Genomic DNA, 21,177 nt, shown 5'->3' with positions numbered 1-21,177 from the left:
CATTGTTCAATGCTCTGCTGATGCTCCCACTTCCAAATCCATCCTGTATGATGGGAATTTATTTATGTGAGTTTCTATAAAAGATACGTACACAGTTTTTACATAATCCTATGAACCCTCACTGGGTGTACTTTTTGAACCTGAATGATGATTTTCAAAATTTCAAAGTATTCAAAGAAAATTTATTATGAAGTACATGTAGGTTACCATGTACTTGAGATTCTTTTTTTTGCAGGCATTTACAAGAAAAATAATAAATATAATAGAATCTACGATAAACTATATGTAAACAAAAACTAACAAATAACCAATGTGCAAAGAGAAGACAAACTGTGCAAATAGATAAATAGGTACATACAAACATGAGTTGTAAAGAGTTCCTGAAAGTTAGGCTGTAGGCCACTGTAGCTCCTGTAACTCATTTCAGAATTATGATATGTGAAGCTTTCTGTGCCAGTTCAGGAGTCTGAGGGTTGTAGGGTAATAACTGTTACTAAACTTGGTTGTGTGGAATCTAAGGCTTCTCTACCTCCTGCCCAATGGTATCAGTGAGAGAAAGCATGGCCTGGTTTCTGTGGGTCTTTGACGATGAATGCTGCTTTTTTGTTTCAACACTTCATGTAAATGTACTCAAAAGTGAGGAGGGATTTGCCTGTGATGGACTGGGCTGTATTCACCTCTTTCAGTTGTCTTTCTGTTCCTGGGAACTGGTTTCCATACCAGGATGCGGTGCAACCAGTTAGGATACTTTCCACTGTGCTTCTTAGAAGTTTGTTGAAGATTTTGATGATATGGCAAATCTGCACAAACTTCTAAGAAAGTAGAGATGCCATCTTTGTGATGGCACTTACATTCTGGTCACAGGACAGATCCTCTGATATAATAATGCCAAGGAATTTAAAGTTATGGCCATCTCCACCACCAATTCTACAAGAAGGACTGCTTCATGGACCTCTAACTTCTTCCTCTTGTAGTTGAGAGGTTGTTGTGGCCTCACTCAACCAGGTTTTCAGTTTCCCTCTGATATGTTGATTCGTCACCACCTTTGATTTTGGTGAACAGCATGGTATCATCAGCAGATGTAAATGTGGCATTGGAGCTGTACTTAGCCAGACAGTCAGAGGATAAAGAGAGTAAAGCAGGAGGATAAGCACACTGTCGTGAGGTGCACCTGTGCCTATGTTGAGCCTGAGTAATTGAGGAGATGTTGTTTCCAATGCATACTAAATAAGTGATAAAATTAAGGATCCAGTTGCACAGGAGGCACTGAAGACTGGGACTTGGAGCTTAGGGATGAATTTCAAGGGGAAGATGGTTTTGAATGCTGAGCTGTAGTCAATGAAGAGCATCCTGACATTTGCAACTTGTATGTCCAGGTGTTCCAGAACTGAGTGAAGAACTAATGAAATGGCATCTGATGAAGCATTTCATCTTAGTGAATGTATCTATGACTGGATAATAATCGCTGAGGCAGGTTACCACGTTCTTCTTTGGCATTGGTATGATTGATGCTTGCTTGAAGCAGCTGGGTACCTCAGACATCCAAAGCACGAGGTTGAAGATGTTCATAAATACTCCAACCAGTGGATTAGCACAGGTCTGCAGTACTCAGCCAAGTACAACTCTGGACCAGATGCTTTTCATGGATTCACCCTCCTGAAGGATGCTCCTATGTCAGCCTCTGTGACTGCTGAGATCACAGGGCTGTCTGGGGTTGTTTTCCCTTTTGTTCTGAAGAACCAGCCATCCTGTATCAGGCTTCCCGTGTTCTATTATTTTTGTTCTCAATGATCTTTGTGTAGCATCTCCTCTTCCCTATTCATATAATGTCCAAAAATATAGTCATCTTAGTGTTAAATACATTCAAATTTGGACCATAGATATCTGATGTAATGACAGTTAAACATACCCCTATATCATCAAATCTCCCTTCACCTCAGTTAAATGGCCAACCTTTGTCTCAGTACAAGACTACCTAGCTAGAGCAAAGATATCCTCAGTGTAACTTCTTCAGAAAATGGTCAGTTCTATTTTTCCTTAGTGAAAGGAAGTGTCTGAAATGATTTGTAGGATGAAAGATTAAGACTCTTTTGTGCCTCCTGAAGTTTTGAAGAATTTTGGGCCACTATTACTTGGATGTCAATAAATCCTCTACAGTCCTGACTTCATTAAGTACATTGAAGCAGGCAAAAGTTTCACATTTTTTAAAGAGTTCTCCTCAGTGCAATGGTTCCTTGAGGCTGTCTTGCAGCTGATTTATTTATACTCTAGATGCTCAGCTTGGGTATTTCTGGAGGCTGGAGTCTATTGGTCTAAGGAGAACTCATTGCCATAAAGAGAAAGCTGCATTTTGCTGACCCATCACACAAAGCAATTTATACCGGTTGCTTTTGAAAACTGCCTGTGGCTTGCCAGTCTTCAACCATCTCTCCAGACTCCCTGTCTGCTGTTTGCCTTCTTTCTTCCAGGTGAGCTTAAATTTTGACTTTACCAATCTCTTTTCTCATATCACTCCTAGCAATCTTTCTTGCTATGTATTGTTAATTTTAAACACCAATTTTTATTTTTATGACTGCCATTTAATATATTTAATATTTTATGCTAAAAGTATCTAATATCATCAATGAAATAAAGCAAAACATTTTCCATAATTATAAGATAATTTTATATATTGTATTAATTGACCTGTTATGATTTTTTAATTAAAAGTGCCCATAGATTTAGAGTATTTCCATTTCTGTGTATCATTGTTTTAAAATAATTGCATATAATATTGGAATGATGAATATTCAAACAATCTTAAAAATTGCATTGCAAAGACTTTTTAAAGTTTGATGTTTACCATAAACTACTTCAGCAATTATTTGAAGCAGAAGTTGACATGGGTGAAGAAAGTCTCCAGTTTTACAAGGAGAAAGCTGTCTCTTTGACAGTTGTGTTACTGCCACCTGACATTGGTCTCAGAGTGTGTGGGGCTAAGAAATGACTGACATTAAGAAGCCCTTCCATCAAGCATCTGCTACCCTTCGTGTTCAGTCCAAATTTAGACACACTTTCTCAAATTAATTTCCAAATGCCAACCATTCTGGAGGATTTGGTTTCCCTACAGCTAATCTTTCCCTCTTGGGTCTGGTTTTGAAAATCATTACAAGCAATCAGCATTTTGCTATTGAGATCATCCACCCATTTCCATATTGATTACATGAAGTAATATAGTCCAGTCACCTTTATTTCAAAAATCATTATATTTAAGGCTGTTTGCATTGAAAACAAGTCATATAGTAAACATTTGAGATTATATCATTAATTTAGTCATTTAATTGTTCTTTATTTACAGGGTCATAAAACACAACTGTCACAATGGGAGAGTGAGTATTACCTTAAGCTTTAAATCGTTCAGTTTGATTTGTACATTTTCTGATTTAATGGGCATGTAATTGGCAAATAAATTTCAATGCAGCCAAGTGTGAGTTGAGGTGATATACTTTGGCAGGAAGAATAAGGAGCCAAGCATTGCTTATGTAGCAAAGATCTGAATAGGGTAAGAGTCCTGGAGATAGAGAAGCTCAGGTTAATTAAAAACCAGCAGCTCAGGTAACTAAGGCCTTAATAAAACAAATTTAAAAAAAGATTATTTCCTTACTAAAATTGGAAGCCTAAAACTTTGAGAATATATGTTGTATTGAACATTGATAACTATTCACCATGTGCGGTGTGCCCAAAGTTCTGATCTCTGCATTGGTAGAAAATATGGGGGCTTGGATAAAATATCCAATAAATATGGGGGCTTGGATAAAATATGGGGGCATGGATAAAATATGTTCAGTGAGGGTAATAGACCTGAGAAGAAATATTTATTACTGTTTATAAGGCTGAACAGTCTGTGGCATATTCCTGTTGAAAAGTGAAGTTTGCAGTAGGGATAAACATAGGGTAAATATTTTTAAGTGCAGTATTTGAGATTTAAGTCGTAAGTATCATCCAGACAATAAGAATTTATTAAAACATCAAGAGAAATATTAGATTTTATGCAAAACATGCAAGTATAAGGTATGCAAGGATATAGCACCCATATACAAGCAAGGGTGTAATGACAGATGAAGAGTGGTTCGGGGATGATTGTGTGGGCCATGAGCAACTTGGGATAAATGGCCTCTTTCTTGTTATAAGCTCTGTGGAAGTCCATGTAATGGTGATTTTTCTGGTGCCAATTAACTTAGTAGTAATAAACAATGAAATTTGGAAAATCTGGAATTTGTTTGGATACTAATGACTGCCCTTTTTCTTTACAGTGACGAGGTATGGTGTTGGATGTCCACTACAGTACAATTTGTGTGACTGCATGATAATGTGAAGCTGGTCCTATTATAATTTTACTCATGATTTAAAGAACACTTTCACTGTGTAGCTTAAAGCATGCACAATCATGCTCTGCATTCCAACAGTTTCAACAGCTGGGGTTATTTGGTATATCTTATACTAGGTGTGTGAAATATTCCCACAAGCCCCTCTGCATGGCTATTTTGCACCCATGTTATCCACAAAGGGGAACTTGGGAATTTACTTTTGGATGTGGGGTCAGCCTGGAATTACATATTGTACAAGTGAGGTAATTTTCATCTGTCTTGAGACAGTGTTGAAAGTGGCTATTGGAGATGATGAGTTACAAGCAGTAATATTTAATAATATTATGATGTGTGAGCTTTTTTTTCCTAACACTGACCACCAGACAGTAATAACACTGGGTATAATGGTGCTTAAAATGGAGCTATGTTAGTCAAGGTATGGTTATTTAAATGAGAAAAAAGGATGAAGAAAGCGAACTAAAAATAATGCTGACCTGCATAGATTTTTGACCCTTGTGGCTGCTGCAGTCATCCAGGCAAACAGCAGTTAGCCAGCAGTGTCTCACTGGTGCTGGCAAGATTTGAGGGGTTTGGAAATGGCCATCTGTGCTCATGATGCCTAATTTCAGACCTGCTCTGCCAGCCGCAGAATGTACACGACCAGTGCAAGGAATTTCCTGGACAGTGATGAGCCCCAGGAGTTTAAGATGGACCTTGTTAATGAAAACACCAATAGGTGTTGGTTTGTCTCTTTGCTGTTGGGTGGCTGCCAATGTGACCATTGGTGAGTAAGTTATAAGCAGGTAGAACTGTGTGGAAGTGTTGTCTGGTAGCAATGGGATTACTCATTCCATTATGGTTCTGATGATTGCAAAAGAGCTGATAGATGCCCAAATGTAAAACAAATCAATGTGGTTGTGACTTAGGGTAGGAATTGTCAGTTTAGTAGTTCAAATGATTTTAGTGAATTAACCTATATGACAAACCATCAACTTCAAGGATAAATTCATATGTTTGTTTATTAACTGAATTTAAATTGTAATGGTATAATTTGAGCATAGTATTTTAATCATGGTAATAACCATATTGAATTAATTAAAAATGCTGAAACTGATAGTGATGCAGAAGGTTGGTTGTATGAACAAATGAACTGTACTTCCTTTAGCGAAAATGAGCATGTATTAGCCCATTGCTTTCAATGGGAAAAACATTAGTGGTACAAAGTTAGTGTTCATCAGCAAGGCAGAGGAGAAAGAGTGGTTGACATAAACCATGTAGTTGATTGGAAATAACTCTGGGTTGTTGGAGAAAAGTTTGTTCTAACAGATTAACTAAAGTTACTGCACAGTAACAGCATGTCCCACTGCTTAAACATTCTTTTACAATAATCTGATTTCAAATTACCTACCAAATGTTCCTCATATTTGATGTTCATGTATTGCTGCAGAAAAGATCCAAGATGACCTCCTCTCGCAGAATGCATCTGAAGGTACCTTTTCAATTTATTGTGCACTTTCCTTTCACTGATTCTGACAGATTTCGATTTAACCAATTGCTGCATTACATCTGTGTTTCAGAGCTTGCTGCTCTCACTTGCCAAAGTTGCGATTGAGAAGGAAGAAGCAGATCGGATAGCGGAGAAGGAGAGGTACATGGCAGAACATTGTGCAGCTCTGCAAGTTCATGGGATTTCAATGGCAGAATTACAGGTTACTTCAATATCATTTTATTCAAATAAAATCTTGCTTTTGTAGCCATAGGAGTACACAGCTCATACAATTGAAAGATTTTTAGCTTGGGAACAATGATCATTGTAGAAGAAATTTTTACTTTGGAAGCAATCTGCGCCAGCAATGAAAATATTTCTTCATTTGTCAATGGTGTCACTATAATTCAGGACAAAATTCATGTTTTCCGTCTTCAGTTGAATCCATGCTCCTTTTTGGAAATGATCCAAAGCTTTAAACTGAATATAATTAATCACAATTCAGGCAGCCCTACATTAAATGTTCATTGCCATTTTTCCCTATTCTTCACCATTTCTGACCTCAGTTGTAAGAAATTATCACGCACCACATTCAGGGCAATGAAGCTCCAGCCGCCTTGCAGAAGTACCTCCATTAAGCACTTGTTGTCCACATGGATCCCTTTCTCACAAGCAACAGCTATTCCCCAATCCTAGAAATTTGGCACCTTTTGGTAGAAACAGTCATTTTATCCTTTCTTTTAAGTTGGACAACTGCATAACAGATGCATTGTAAGTAGGTTTTTCCGGTCTACTTTTGTTGACCAAAGTGTTGCAGAAACACTATGAACAAGAAAACTGATGAGAAACGTATAATGATTTTTCTTCTATATTATGATTTCTAGTTGAATCTTACACAATTTATCAATGCCAATCGGAAGGGTAAGAAAGCAAGTCCTTTCAGTCAAGCAATTATTTCTTCCCTTTTAAGGTGTTACTGGTCGTTTTAGTGTGGCTCACAGGCCTGTTCATCAATAACAGTGATAATGCGAGTGCTTTTTAAACTATGCTCTAATTACAGAATGGATGCAAGACACAGTGACACCTCAGAGTTAAATTTGCTGATTTTCTGTCTCAACAGGATCTATGCAAAAAAATTCATTCACAGATAGATGTGGCTGATGAGGAGAGATATGACCTGCAAACCAGAGTTGATAAGACTGCCAAAGAGGTAATGGCCACCTCCCCCAAACATGTTCAACATCTTATTTGTTCCTTTTCTGAAGCAACTTTTTGCATGGCCTGGTTAGTGAATGGAATATGAAGTCAATGACGATTGTTTAAAATGTGCAATATTCTTCCACAGAGAACAAGTGAAGTAATTAGAACAGATATATTTAAAGGGGAAGGAAGTCAGAGACATGAGGGGGAAAAGAAAAATAGAATAAACTATTGGGATTAGATGATGGGAAGCTAACATGGATCAATTCAGTGCCTTTTTATGTATAATTATATGCAAACTGTTTAACAATAGGAAAGTTCCTTAATATTTAAACCTGTAATCACACCTCTGTATCATATGAAACAGGCCACTCACTGATTGAACTAAAACTGAATAAAGGAGCCACAAGCAAAATCCAAAAATATCAACAGAAAACGATATTAATAATAATCAACAATTTAAGCATATTGACTCCATGAGCACAAGGTTAGACAACATCAATGGAATGAAATGGAAAGAAAGTGAAGCAGTGTCTGTCTGCACAGTTATCAGTTATCTAAATCATGCAAATCACTGCTAGTTCATTGCATGTGTAGTTTCTAGTACCTGTGTCAATCAATTTCTTCTTTTTCCAGATTTGTTACATGGAATAAATGGAATAACAATTCCCACTCAGTTCTTTATCCACCCATTTAATCTCCACAAATAACTTGATTATCCAAAGGTATTCAAGTAAAACACACTATTCATCCATCCTTACACTGCCTTCACTTAACTTAAGCTTGGTACCCAAACATTTCCACAAGGGCTCACAACTGGGATACTGCTTCATTGTATCAGAAGAGGAATCAGTGCCAAAACAGGAAAGATGGGTGAAGTCCATTCTATCAGGATCCCTTTTCCGTTCATCTCACCTGGGCTGCCATGACCTTGGACAAAGAGCAGATACAGAACCCATATCTCAAAGTAACATGAGACATTGCTAATATCCTTCTCATCTGACCCAATCAAAGGAGATCCTATGAACACTGGGGATGAGAACTTGCACCCAAACCACAAACAGACCAAAGCATCTGTGGAATTCCACAACTAACTTGGAAAGTATTTCTTCTCAATCTGCTTGTCCTCAGTTCCAGTGTAAAACCTTATTGAGGTAGACCCGTGCTCAGTCAGAGTTTATGAAAGTAGACTGGCTGGTGGATGGACTCCTCCTCTCCCTTCACTCACTGCACTCGTTCTGTTCTGAGCAAGAGCCTGAAAGGAAACTGGATTCTGCGATTCTGTGTAATGATTTGGCCTCTTAAGAAATGATGCAGAATATAAAGAGGACATTTGGCCCATTAAGTCCATGCCATGCTTATGGAAGACTAATTCAACTTGTCCTATTTCCCCAGCCATTCACCTTTATTCTATATCCTTTAGGATTTTTCACCTTTCCACCAATAGGAACATTTTCACTCTACAGTAATTAGACCATATATGATTTTACATACCTTGAGCAGATCACCTATCAAACTCATCAGTCCTAAAAAAGGATAACCCCAGCTTCACTAGTCAATCCACATAATTCATCTTCAATCCCTGTACTCTCTTTGTGAATCTCTTCTTTACACTGGCTAAAGCCTTCACATATTTTCCAAACTATGCTGCCCATTACTGAACAAAACATTCGAGCTATAATCAAGCCTGTCTTTTATAAAGGCTCAAGCTCAAAGCTTTCTTTGGATTGTTCCAAACAAGGTACTTAAGCTATCAATTGTTTATCAATGAACAACATTAGCTTTTGTTGGTTCATATCCCCTTATTTACATCACTAAATCTTAGGTTTAGTAAAATAACCGAATTGAAACGTACAAAGTAGCATACCGTAAAGGCTCTGTTAATAGATACAGGCTTCACACTTTAATATGTAAAGTAAGAACATGTTTAGGGTAAGCATCCTGGAGGATTAATTATCATTTAGCAAATACGTCATTCGATTGTCTCTCAAATATAATCTGAGGATTGTAAAGGATGTCATAAAGGTACACTGCTATTTCTTTATTAAGCCAGGTAAACTGCGTTCCAGAGTCGTTTCTTAAAAAATGTTTTTGCTCATATTTAAAACCTTTCTATCCTGCCCCACCATGTGTGGTATTCAGCACAACCTTTAGCAGCCACCTCCAAAGTGTATAACATCCTCAATCACTGATTGAAAGCCAAGGCCTGTTACTCTCACCAAGGAGGAGAAGCCTTTATAAACATGTCCTGGGAAATCTGCACCAGCACTCTTCAATGTCTCCGTTGGGGATATAAAAAACTGCCAGTCAAGAAGCTGGAGTCATGGGAGTGCGGGGAAGTGGTGAAAGTGCCCAATCAATCTTTGTCAGACAGAACTGAAATGATTAAAAAGTCACTTTTAACCCAGCCAGGATCCGGGAACCAAGAACAGTTCTTTGATTTTTCAGTTATGTACTATTTAGGTGCAAATGTCAATCCTTAAATGTTGCAGATTGATGACCTGAACCTGAAAGTCTTTGACCTGAAGGGCAAATTTAAGAGACCACCCCTCAAGAGAGTGCGCATGTCGGCCGATGCCATGCTGCGTGCTCTGCTGGGCTCCAAACACAAGGTGTCCATGGACTTGAGAGCCAACCTGAAACAAGTGAAGAAAGAGGACACTGAAAAGGAGAAGGTAAGTCATCACCAATGAAAACCCATGGCTGGATTTTAGTTCTGTCTCTGATGGCAGCAGCATGCATGTCTGACCAATCCCCTAAAATCAAGACATGTAATCTGACTGAAACATTACAGTTAGTTACTAAACACCTGACCTTATTGAGATTCAAATATGCTATTGGTGTGAGCTGATTAATTTGCAGACCACTGAAAGCAAGGGGTTCAGATGGGGTGGAGTTTGTTAGGTGTATTCAGGAAAGTTTCATGACACAATATGTAGATAAGTCTTTAAGAGGAGAGGGTGTACTTGATTTGGTATTGGGAAATGAACCTGCTCAGATGTCAGATCTCTCCGAGGGAGAGCATTTTGGAGATAGTGATCATAATTCTATCTCCTTTACAATATCCTTGGAGAGGGATAGGAACAGACAAGTCAGAAAAGCGTTTAATTGGAGTAAGGGGAATTATGAGGCTATCAGGCAGGAAATTTGGAAGCTTAAATTGGAAACAGATGTTGTCAGGGAAAATTACAGAAGAAATGTGGCAAATGTTCGGGGAATATTTGTGTGGAGTTCTGTACAGGTACATTCCAGTGAGACAGGGAAAGGATGGTAGGGTACAGGAATCGTGGTGTAAAAAGGTTGTAATAAATCTAGACAAGAAGAATAGAAAAGCTTACAAAAGTTTCAGAGAGCTAGGTAATGTTAGAGATCTAGAAGAGTATAAGGCTAACAGGTAGGAACTTAAGAAGGAAATTAGAAGAGCCAGAAGGGGCCATGAGAAGGCCTTGACAGGCAGGATTAAGGAAAACCCCCAGGCATTCTACAAGTATGTGAGGAGCAGGAGGATAAGACATGAAGGAATAGGACCTATCACGTGTGACAGTGAGAAAGTGTGTATGGAATCAGAGGAAATAGCAGAGGTACTTAATGAATACTTTGCTTCCATATTCACTATGGAAAAGAATCTTGGTGATTGTAGTGATGACTTGCAGCAGACTGAAAAGCTTGAGGATGTAGATATTAAGAAAGAGGATGTACTGGAGCCTTTGGAAAGCATCAAGTTGGATAAGTTGCCGGGACCAGTGAGATATACCCCAGGCTACTGTGGGAGGCGAGGGAGGAGATTGCTGAGCCTCTGGCGGTGATCTTTGCATCATCAATGGGGACGGGAGAGGCTCCGGAGGGTGGTGAATGTTGTTCCTTTATTCAAGAAAGGGAATAGAGATAGCCCAGGAAATTATAGACCAGTGAGTCTTAACTCAGTGATTGTAAGTTATGGAGAAGATCCTGAGAGACAGGATTTATGAACATTTGAAAAGGTATAATATGAGTAGGAATAATCAGCATTGCTTTGTAAAGGGCAGGTCGTGCCTTATGAGCCTGAGGATGTGACTAAACACATTGATGAAGGAAGAGCAGTAGATGCAGTGTACATGGATTTCAGCAAGGCATTTGATAAGGTACCCCATGCAAGGCTTATTGAGAAAGTAAGGAGGCATAATGTCCAAGGGGACATTGCTTTGTGGATCCACAACTGACTTGCCCACAGAAGGCAAAGTGTGGTTGTGGACGGGTTATATTCTGCATGGAGGTCGGTCACCAGTGGCATGCTCAGGGATCTTTCTGGGACCCTTACTCTTCGTAATTTTTATAAATGACCTGGATGAGGAAGTGGAGGGATGGGTTAGTAAATTTGCTGATGGCACAAAGGTTGGAGGTGTTGTGGATAGCGTGGAGGACTGTCAGAGATTACAGCGGGACATTGCTAGGATGCATAACTGGGCTGAGAAGTGACAGATGGAGTTCAACCTGGATAAGTATGAAGTGGTTCATTTTGGTAGATCAAATATGATGGCAGAAAATAGTATTAATGGTAAGACTCTTGGCAGTGTGGAGGATCAGAGGGATCTTGGGGTCTGAGTCCATAAGACGCTGAAAGCAGCTGCACAGGTTGACTCTGTGGTTAAGGAGGTGTATGGTGTATTGGCCTTCATCAATCATGGAATTGAATTTAGGAGCCGAGAGGTAATGCTGCAGCTATATAGGACCCTGGTCAGACCCCACTTGGAGTACTGTGCTCAGTTCTGGTCGCCTCACTACAAGAAGGATGTGGAAGGCATAGAAAGGGTGCAGAGGAGATTTACAAGGATGTTGCCTGGATTAGGGAGCATGCCTTATGAGAATAGGTTGAGTGAACTTGGCCTTTTCTCCTTGGAGCGACGGAGGATGAGAGGTGACCTGATAGAGGTGTATAAGATGATGAGAGGCACTGATCGTGTGGATAGTCTTTTTCCCAGGGCTGAAATGGTTGCCACAAGAGGACACAGGTTTAAGGTGCTGGGGAGTAGGTACAGAGGAGATGTCAGGAGTAAGTTTTTTACTCAGAGAGCGGTGAGTGCGTGGAATGGGCTGCCGGCAACGGTGGTGGAGGTGGATACGATAGGGTCTTTTAAGAGACTTTTGGATAGGTACATGGAGCTTAGAAAAATAGAGGGCTATGGGTAAGCCTAGTAATTTCTACATTAGGGACATGTTCGGCACAACTTTGTGGGCAGAAGGGCCTGTATTGTGCTGTAGGTTTTCTATGTTTCTATGTCTGCCTTCCCTTCATTCTTTTGTTACTATTTTATGATCTTCTCCCTCCCAGCCCCAAGATCTCATAGTTCTGTGGAGATCATTTGAGGCCCTACTGTTAGATAATTTAATCAACCACTAGGAAACCCATTAAAAGAACTGAACAATGGCTCTATTCAATCTTCCCATATTCCCAACCCCAATTCGGCTTTGAAAGATGATCAGATTGTGATCATTAATGTGAGAAAAACTGCAGATGCTGGAAATCCAAGCATCACTCAGAAAATGCTGCAGGAACTCAGCAGGCCAGGCAGCAGCTATGGAAAAGAGTAAACAGTTGACGTTTCGGTCAGAGACCCTTCATCAGGACTGGCCTGCTGAGATCCTCCAGCATTTTGTGTGTTGCTTGGATTGTGATCATTGCCTCTCTGTTAGCTGGACGTGGATTGGGATCTCTCCAGAGTTAACTACTCTGAGTATCCAGAAATCGGAGTCTTGTTGGTTCACCATTCCACAGACATAGCCCAGGGAAGACTTTGAGAGTGCTGCTCTGTCAGAAGTATGGTTTTAAAGAGGTGTTACTTGGATGCAAAGAATCCCACTGGCACTGTTTTGAAAGGCTGAGAGGGTGTTACCCTGGTTAATGGTTACCCCACAACCTCCCCCAGAACAGATTACCTAGTGATTATCATAGATCTGTGGGTGAGAACTTGTTGCACAAATCAAAAATATACTCCATTGACTGTAAATCACTTTTGGACATCTGAAGGCTGTGAAAGGTACTATGTAAATATAAGCCTTTCCAATGTGAAACAAGAATGGAGAAGTGTTTCAAACCTTTTTGATCTGTGCTCATTGTGTTGATGTGTCAAATTACTCTCCATGTGCCAAACGGCAAAACAACTCACAAATAAAAATATTGTATTTTTTTAAATAAATTTCATTTCTATGCTAGCCATTGACAGTTGGAGAGCCACACAGAGCAGGAACAGGACAACTGAGTCCATGCCAGCCATAAACCACCATTTAAACTAATCCTTTGTTAATCCTAGTTTTATTCTCCCCATCCATGTCAACTCCACTGAGATTCTACCTCTCTCCTCCACGCTAAGGACAATACACAGTGGCTAATTAACACACTAATCAACTTGCCTTTGGAATGTGGGAGGGAACGGGGGCACCTAGATAAAACCCTTGCTCTGACAGGGAGAATGTGCATACTCCACTCAGATGGCACCCTGGCAGAACAAACCTGGATCTCTAGTTCTGCGTGGCAGTGGTTATTTTAGTTGCATCACTGTGTTGTCTAATGTCATCTTGAAAATTTAGCACATTTAATACAAATGGCAAAGCAAAATGCTCTGCTTTTTTTTTGGAAGTCGAAATGTCTTTGCTTGTTGTGCCAGCAAGAGTGAGCCATTATGTCTGGTGCACCCCCACTGCTGCTCTGATCAGCCTATTGAGGGTTGCACAGGAGTAACTCAAGCATGCCTCTGTGGCTTATCTACTCAAGTCTCTGCACAGGACAGAAATAGGTCTTCTGGCTCACCGTAACCATGCTCACCATCAAATTCCCATTCATACCAATCTCATTCGGTATGATTCACATAGCTGTCTAGACAATTTTTAACTTTTGTGATGCTACCTGCCTTCATTGCTCATTTACGTTGTGCATTCCAGATTCCAACCATCCTCTGGATGAAAAACCTACCCTCTCCAGATCCCCTCTGAACCTCTTACCATTTACCCTAATCCTGTGCCCTAAAGTTCGGCACACCTTGGTTATGCTCTTTTAGTTTCAGATGTTTTCCTTTGCTAGTAGTTTTAGATATGTTATTGGTAGGTACTTCAGTCTTTCCACAACATCATATCTAAGTCAATGGTATTCAATTTGTCAACTTTGATGTGTGTCCCATTTGAATCAGGGTGTGATAATTAGTCTTAACACCACAGACAACGATAGGCTGCACTACTGGAGGTTTCCAATCTGTAATATTCTCTGTTGGAAGAAGAGGTACAGTAGCGTCATTGTTAAATTACTGGAGTAGAATACGGAGTTGTGTATGATTACTCCAGAGATATGAGTACGAGTTGCACCATGATATGCATGGAATTAGCATTAAAGTAATTAAATAAAATTTGAAATTCGAAAGCTAAGGTTACTCTCGGTTATTGTGAAAACACTGGATTGCTGTAAATATGTCTGGTTCATAAATGCCCATCGGTAAAAAATTTAACAACACAATATATTCAGTAGATGCTGGAAATCCAGCGTAACATACACAAAATGCTTCAGGAATTCAGCAGGTGAGGTAGCATCCACGAAAAGGAATAAACAGTCAATGTTTCAGGCTGAGACCATTCATCAGGATTGGAAAGGAAGAGGGAAGAGTCCAGAATAAGAAAGTGAGGGGAGGGGAAGGGGTACACACTAGGAAGTGCTAGGTGAAGCCATGTGGATGGTGGAAGGTGGCAATGTGAGAAGCTGGGAGGTAATAGGTGGAAAAGGTAAAAGAGTGAAGAAGGAAGAACCTGATAGGAGTGGACCTGGGAGAAAGGGAAGGAGGGTAGCACCATGGGGAAGTGAGAGGCAGGTAAGGAGAAGAATAGAGTTTACAGGGAACCAGAGTGGGAAATAGCAAAAGAGGGAAGGGAGAGTGGGAGAAATTACCAGAAGTTAGGGAAATCAAAATTCATGCCATCATATTGGATACTACCCAAACAGAATATGAGAGCGGCATTGTCGTGGCAATAGAGGAGGCCACGGACTGATGTGTCGGAATAGGAATGGGAACTGGAATTGAAATGCTTAGCCTCTGGGAGGTCCTGCTTCCTGCATATGGAGTGAAAGTGCTTGACATAGTGGCCCCTCTATTTATGTCATCTCTCACCAGTGTAGAGGAGGCTGCATAGGGAGCACCAGATACAGTAGATGATCCCAACAGACTTGCAGGTGAAGTGTTACCTCACCTGGAAGGACTGCTTTGGGCCCTGAACAGAGGTAAGGGAGGAGGTGAATGGACAGGCACTTCTTCTGCTTGCATATATAAGTCCCTAGGGGGAGATTAGTGGTGAGGGACTAATGGACAAGGGAACCACAGAGAGAATGATCCCCACGGAAAGAGGACCGTGGGGGAGGGGGGGGTAAAGATGTATTTGATGGTAGGATCTCTTAGAAGTTGGTGGAAGTTGCTGAGAATGATGTGTTGGATGTAGAGGCTCATGGTGTTGTAGGTAAGGACAAGAGGAATTCTATCCCTGTTATTGTGGCAGGAAGATGGGGTGAGGTATATGTCCAGAAAATAGAGGAATTACAAGTGAGGGCAGTATTAATATTGGAGGAAGAGAAACTCCGTTCTTTGAAGGAGGAAGACATCTCTGATATACTGGAAAGGAAAGCCTCATCCTAGGAACAGATGCGGCAGAGACAAAGAAACTGAGAAAAGGGAAAGGCATTTCTACAGGTGACAGGCTGGAAAGAAGTATAGTCAAGATAGCTGTGATAGTCAATAGACAGAGATAGAGATTGACAAAGGGAATAGAGGTGTCAGAAATGGACCAAGTAAATTTAAGGGCAGGGTTGAAGTTGGAGGCAAAGTTGATGAAATTGACAAGTTCAGCACAGATGCATGAGGCAGCAGTAATGCATTTGTCAATGAGGTGCAGAAAGAGTTGGGGAGTGTTACCAGTGAAGACTTGGAACATGCCTGTTCCACATCACCAACAAAAAGGCATGCATAGCTGGGGTCCATTGCTACTCCTTGGGTTTGGAGAAAGTGGAGGAGCCAAAAGAGAAACCGCTGAGTGTGAGGACCAATTCTGCCAGTCAGAGGAGGGTGGTGGTGAAAGGAAACAAGTTAGGTCTATTGCCAAGAAAGAAGCAGAGAGCTCTAAGGTCTTCTTGAAGAGAGATAGAATTATACAGGAACTGAGCATCTATGGTGAAAATGTAACGATCAGTGCCAGGCAATTGAAGGTTGCTGAAGAGATTGAGAGCATATGAAGTCGCACCGATGTCGGTAGGAAGGAACTCAACCAATGGATAAATCTGATAAACGTTGTTGTCTTTACACAGTCTCAGTTGTATGTGACTCTATATTTACCAATATGGTTGACTCCTGTCTCTTTGGTTCAGAGGTGATTAGGAATGGACAATGAATGCTGGCGTTTTCAGTAATTTCTAAATGTGAGGGAATGCACACACACAACAATAACAACTAGCTGACATAGGTTCTGGTTTTGATGCCCTCCAAACAAAATAGCGTGTGGATTTAGCATTAAAGATCACACTCAAGAACGGACACCCCACCCAGCAGAACTCATTAATTGCAACTTCATTGTTCGGTTCTCAAGTTTTAAACCTATATATCTCAGATTATTTTAGGAAAAATTGGTGTGAAATTACATTATGTTTTGTGGGAATGTTGCACTCTGAGTAAACAGTTCTAGGACCTGTCAACAGCTTTTGTTGAGCTGGTTGATCTCAATTAGCAACTACAACAATGTGCATTTATATAAAGACAGGATGCATGCATTTATACAGTGCCTTTCATGACATTATTCCTTCCCAAAATGCTTCAGATCCAATGATGTAATATTTGAAATGTAGTCATTATTGCAATGTAGGAAATGTGGCAGCCAATTTATGCTGGGAATGCTTCCAAAAACAGCAATGTGCTAATGATCAAATAATTGTTTTTTTTAAAGTGATTTTTGTCTGAGTGATAAATATTGACTGGATACCAGAGAACATTTTCCTTCCCTTCTTCAAAATTGTGTATTGGGATTATACATATTATAATTTTATTTGAGGACTAGTGGGTCCTTGTTTAAAATGTCATCAGAAGGGACAGCACCTTCAGCAATGCAGTACTTTCCCCACGCAGCACAAGAAGTCAGTCTAGACTTCTCCACTCAAATTTCTCAAGTGGGATAGAACCCTATAATTTTCTGGTCATGGATTGCTACACAAAGGCTCACACAACAACAGCACCTATAATATAGAAAAAGCTGTCTACCCATAAAGCAGAGTAAAATAGAACACAAATACTAAGTCATAGTAGAGAAACTTAGATAGGAGACATGGACTTTAGCAAAGGATTGATTGATTGATCGATCAATTGAACTATTTATTGATTGATTGTTTGATTGATTGATTGATTGATTGATTGACATAAAGTGTAGAATCAGCCCTTCCATCTCTTCAAGCCATGCCGCACAACAATCTCCCAATCTAATCCTATCCTAATCCTATCCTAATTTACAATAACCAAGCAACCTACCAACTGGTACTGGAGACTGGAGCACCCGGAGGAAACCTATAAGGTCACGGGGAGAATGTACAAATCCCTTACGGGCAGTGGCAGGATTTGAACCAAATCACTGGTACTGTAAAGCCTTGTGCTAACCACATGCTGTAGGGAAGCACTACCACTGTACGAGGCTAGGTAGCAGCAGACAGAGATACAGAGGGACTTGGAAAAAGTTATCTGTAAAACGAGTGACATTTCATTTTCCAGAATTCTTGCAGTAGTTTTAACATTTGGTTACAATGTGAAATGATGAATATTGGATTACATGCCATTAAGCAACCTCCCTTACTTTGTACTGTCAGCAAATCTAAAATTAGCCCCCAGTATTTATGAGTAAAGGATAATGGATAAGAGATTAACAGCTTCTAACTGATGCTTCTTTCAGAAAGTATAGCTGAATGGGTAGCTAACAGTGGCAGATTGATTGTAATCCCCATAAAGTGCCTGTGCTCACTGTTCACTGATGAATAATAATCATTCAGAATTCTGAAAGTGGTGCCCTGTGTTTGGTTACACTTGCAGCATCACTCTGATCTTAAGAGATTATGTTTTTGATCTATCAGGCTGACCAATATCAGAAGTATAATAATTTGTAAGCTCCACATTGCAGGGAAATATTTAACAAGAATTTAACAATCAATCAGGAACAGTGTAGAGAGCAGATGTTTTTGTCCATTTCTGATCTGCATCAAATTAGTTAATGCAGAATAGGCATGGGGATGTTTGCTGTGATATTTCACATTCACACAAGAAGTACGAAATAGACATTAGGCTGCAGAATAGAATCAAATGGTAACCTCTATTTCAGAGAGACTGATGCCTAAGCCATCAGAGGGAGTATTAAGTTTCACATTATAGGCATGGTTGTGTCCTGTCCTTGTGCAATGTTTATTCTATCACTCCGATAGTCAGAAGGAAGCATGTGCTATCAAAGATTAATTCAACATTTTACTGAATGTATACAAATCTTTCTCCCTTCAGGATCTGCGGGATGTTGGAGACTGGCGTAAGAACATTGAGGAGAAGGCTGGAATGGAAGGCAGAAAGAAGATGTTTGAGGGTGCTGAATAAAACTTCTCTATAAAACCAAATACTGCATTACATTTAATGTTTGTAACAAAATATATGTAGGTCAGTCTTGTTCTCATCAGTATTGGAAATATTTTGTGCTGATTTAGTTAATTTCATTTAGAATAAATGAATAATATAACAGCTGGAATGAAGAGGTCAGGATGCATTTGAGCTTACTCCATCTTCTTACTGCTTGACATCAGGCCACAATCTATTGTAGCAAGAAATGAGCATTATTTAGACTTGCCCTTGCCCACTTGATAATGTTGAATCACAAGTTGCTAAAGGAACAATATGGTAATGAATGAAAGGAGGAACTAAGACTTGGTATCAGGTAATACAGCAGGACATCTCTCTAACCAACCAGATTGAAGTGTAATCAATAAAACAGGGACAGAGAGCGGAATGCACATTTGAGCGTGTGAATTCATTGTCAAATTATACAAAGAGGAATAAAGAGACAAGGGAAGGAAAGGAAGATGGGATTGAAAGAGATAAAAAGTAGACAAAGAGAAGGGTGAAGAAAGAATTTTAAATTTTACATTCTTTAAAAATCTCCAACAATAACAGTGATTTGCTGTCTCCATTTGGATTACTACCATTAGTCATGAACCTGCCATCAAATGAAGTTACTGTATCATTTCCATTTAAGTAACAGCATACACTATAACCTCAGCTTAATTTTGACAGTAAATTATGGCCCATTATGTGTCACCATGCTGCCCTAGTACATGTTAAGTGTACTTTGGAATTACAGAAACGCAAATAATAACTTTGTAGCATCACTTATAAGAGCTTTTATTTTATGATCTATGTACTCCAGATTGAAAGCTACAGTGTAAATAAACTCTTGAAAGCAGGGTTGACTATTTTTAATCATGAGTATTCTGAGGCTTCATTTGGTCACCTTTGCTACATGTAGAACGCTCCTACATATATAGTGATCGCCATTCCTATGCAGTGTTCTTGTTAGTGGGAGGAGTGTAAAATGAAGATGAGTTGGATACTGTAAATGGCTCTCTTCACCTAAGCAGGGAGAATAATGACACTACAGCCTAATGTTCCAGTGGAGGTGCTGCATGCAGTAAACCACCAACAACATTAGGAGTATTTCCCATTGCAATCATAGGATTTTACAAAAGGAAGAAGATTGGTAAATGGAAAAAAGTCCTGGAGTTTGTCTATGGTGGATAAAAACAAAACACCGAGAGCATTTGGATATGAGTAAACACTAGATTTTTTTTCACATGGTGGAAATCCAGAGCAACAAACACAAAATGCCAGAAGTCAGCAGGTCAGGCAGCACCTATGGAAAGTGCTAATGAAGGGTCTCAGCCTGAAACATCATTTGTTTATTCCTCTCCATACATGCTGCCTGAACTGCTGAGTTCCTCCAGCATTTTGTGGATATGAGTAATAAGAATATTAGCATAATTTAGAAGGAGAAGGTTCTGCATGAAATAATTTTAACCTTCTACAAACTATCACAATTACAATAGGTAATTGGACCTTAATCTGGACATCCATGAAATATCTGCTCAAAGTGTAATGAGAATTGTACTGCATTTAGTGCAAGCAACAAACAATGAATTTCTACGTCACAGAGACTTCCACAATCTCAGGATGCCCTGCAGCTCTCAGACTCCATACTAATGGTGCAGTTTTAAGTTCTGATACTGCAGACTGTCCCCCAAGCTCTGATAAGTGGACCTATAGCCACTGTGAGTTGGTTCATTTGCCACTCGGGCAACAGAGTTCTTTCCCATCAACAACAATCAATGACTGATTTTGTCTCATCTCCTTTGATCGAACAAAGATATGGAATGATATTCCATTGTTACAGTGTAGTGAAGCATGGCATTCAGTCATCACACAGTAAGTACCATGAACAGCAAGGGCATTAACATAAAATAGTGGTTCCCAAAGTGGGCGATATCACCCCCCAGGGGTGGCGGGAGTTTCTAAGGGGGCAGAGAGGAGTTACACAGTAGCAGGGGGGCAGCTGAGGGATTACAGGCTTAATTTAAGAAAGGGGATACTTATTATAAGCTTTGATCCTTAGTGCCACATAATTGATTACAATGATCACGCACTCACTTGTCTCTTGCTAACCCACCGTTCTCTTAGACTTTGCTTGAAGTGTGTTATTGTTGTTGAAAACAATGTCCAGCTGAAGTGAGTCACTGTGTCCTCGCAAAGCCAGGTTCTGAGTCGCAAGGAATTTTATGCAGTGAAGGATTCTCGTCAAGATATCACACAACTTCTGCTTTTCTTTCTCAATCTGTGACTGAAATACTGTGTCAATAACTCCTCTGTTTCCAGCTAAATTTATTTCCATTTCTTTCCACTGTGTGAAGCATTCCCAACGATTCTTGGCATTTTCATGAACACTAATCCTTTCAGGTGCTTTCCACTGGTTGAATCCACTTTCCTGCTCCAATGAGGATTGATGGTCTGACCGGGAATAGAGAAGACAACAGATACAAAATGCAGATTTTTTAGAAGGGGAATAGACCGGCCATGAGCA

The 21,177-nt window shown here is 39.8% G+C and overlaps 1 protein-coding gene across 1 annotated transcript; it reads left to right on the top strand.

Moving 5' to 3' along the window:
• Positions 1-5,693: 5,693 nt before the first annotated feature.
• Positions 5,694-19,509, top strand: tnni2a.1 (troponin I type 2a (skeletal, fast), tandem duplicate 1). Its single transcript, XM_073049451.1, has 5 exons — positions 5,694-5,835; positions 5,924-6,055; positions 6,953-7,042; positions 9,525-9,707; positions 18,561-19,509. The coding sequence occupies exons 1-5, from the start codon at positions 5,758-5,760 to the stop codon at positions 18,648-18,650; spliced, it is 573 nt and encodes a 190-aa protein (XP_072905552.1). The 5' UTR covers positions 5,694-5,757; the 3' UTR covers positions 18,651-19,509.
• The last annotated feature ends 1,668 nt before the right edge of the window (positions 19,510-21,177 follow it).

The sequence above is a fragment of the Hemitrygon akajei genome, chromosome 6 (genome assembly GCF_048418815.1).
Source record: "Hemitrygon akajei chromosome 6, sHemAka1.3, whole genome shotgun sequence".
NCBI classification, from domain to species: domain Eukaryota; kingdom Metazoa; phylum Chordata; class Chondrichthyes; order Myliobatiformes; family Dasyatidae; genus Hemitrygon; species Hemitrygon akajei.
Note: the sequence above shows the minus strand (reverse complement) of the source record. Positions and strands in the feature narration are given on the sequence as shown.

Excerpts from the sequence above, each read along its gene's own strand:
- tnni2a.1 (XM_073049451.1), top strand. The coding sequence starts at position 5,758 with ATGTTCCTCATATTTGATGTTCATGTATTGCTGCAGAAAAGATCCAAG. Across the intron at positions 5,836-5,923 it reads CTCGCAGAATGCATCTGAAG|AGCTTGCTGCTCTCACTTGC; the intron begins GTACCTTTTCAA and ends TCTGTGTTTCAG. Across the intron at positions 7,043-9,524 it reads TTGATAAGACTGCCAAAGAG|ATTGATGACCTGAACCTGAA; the intron begins GTAATGGCCACC and ends TAAATGTTGCAG.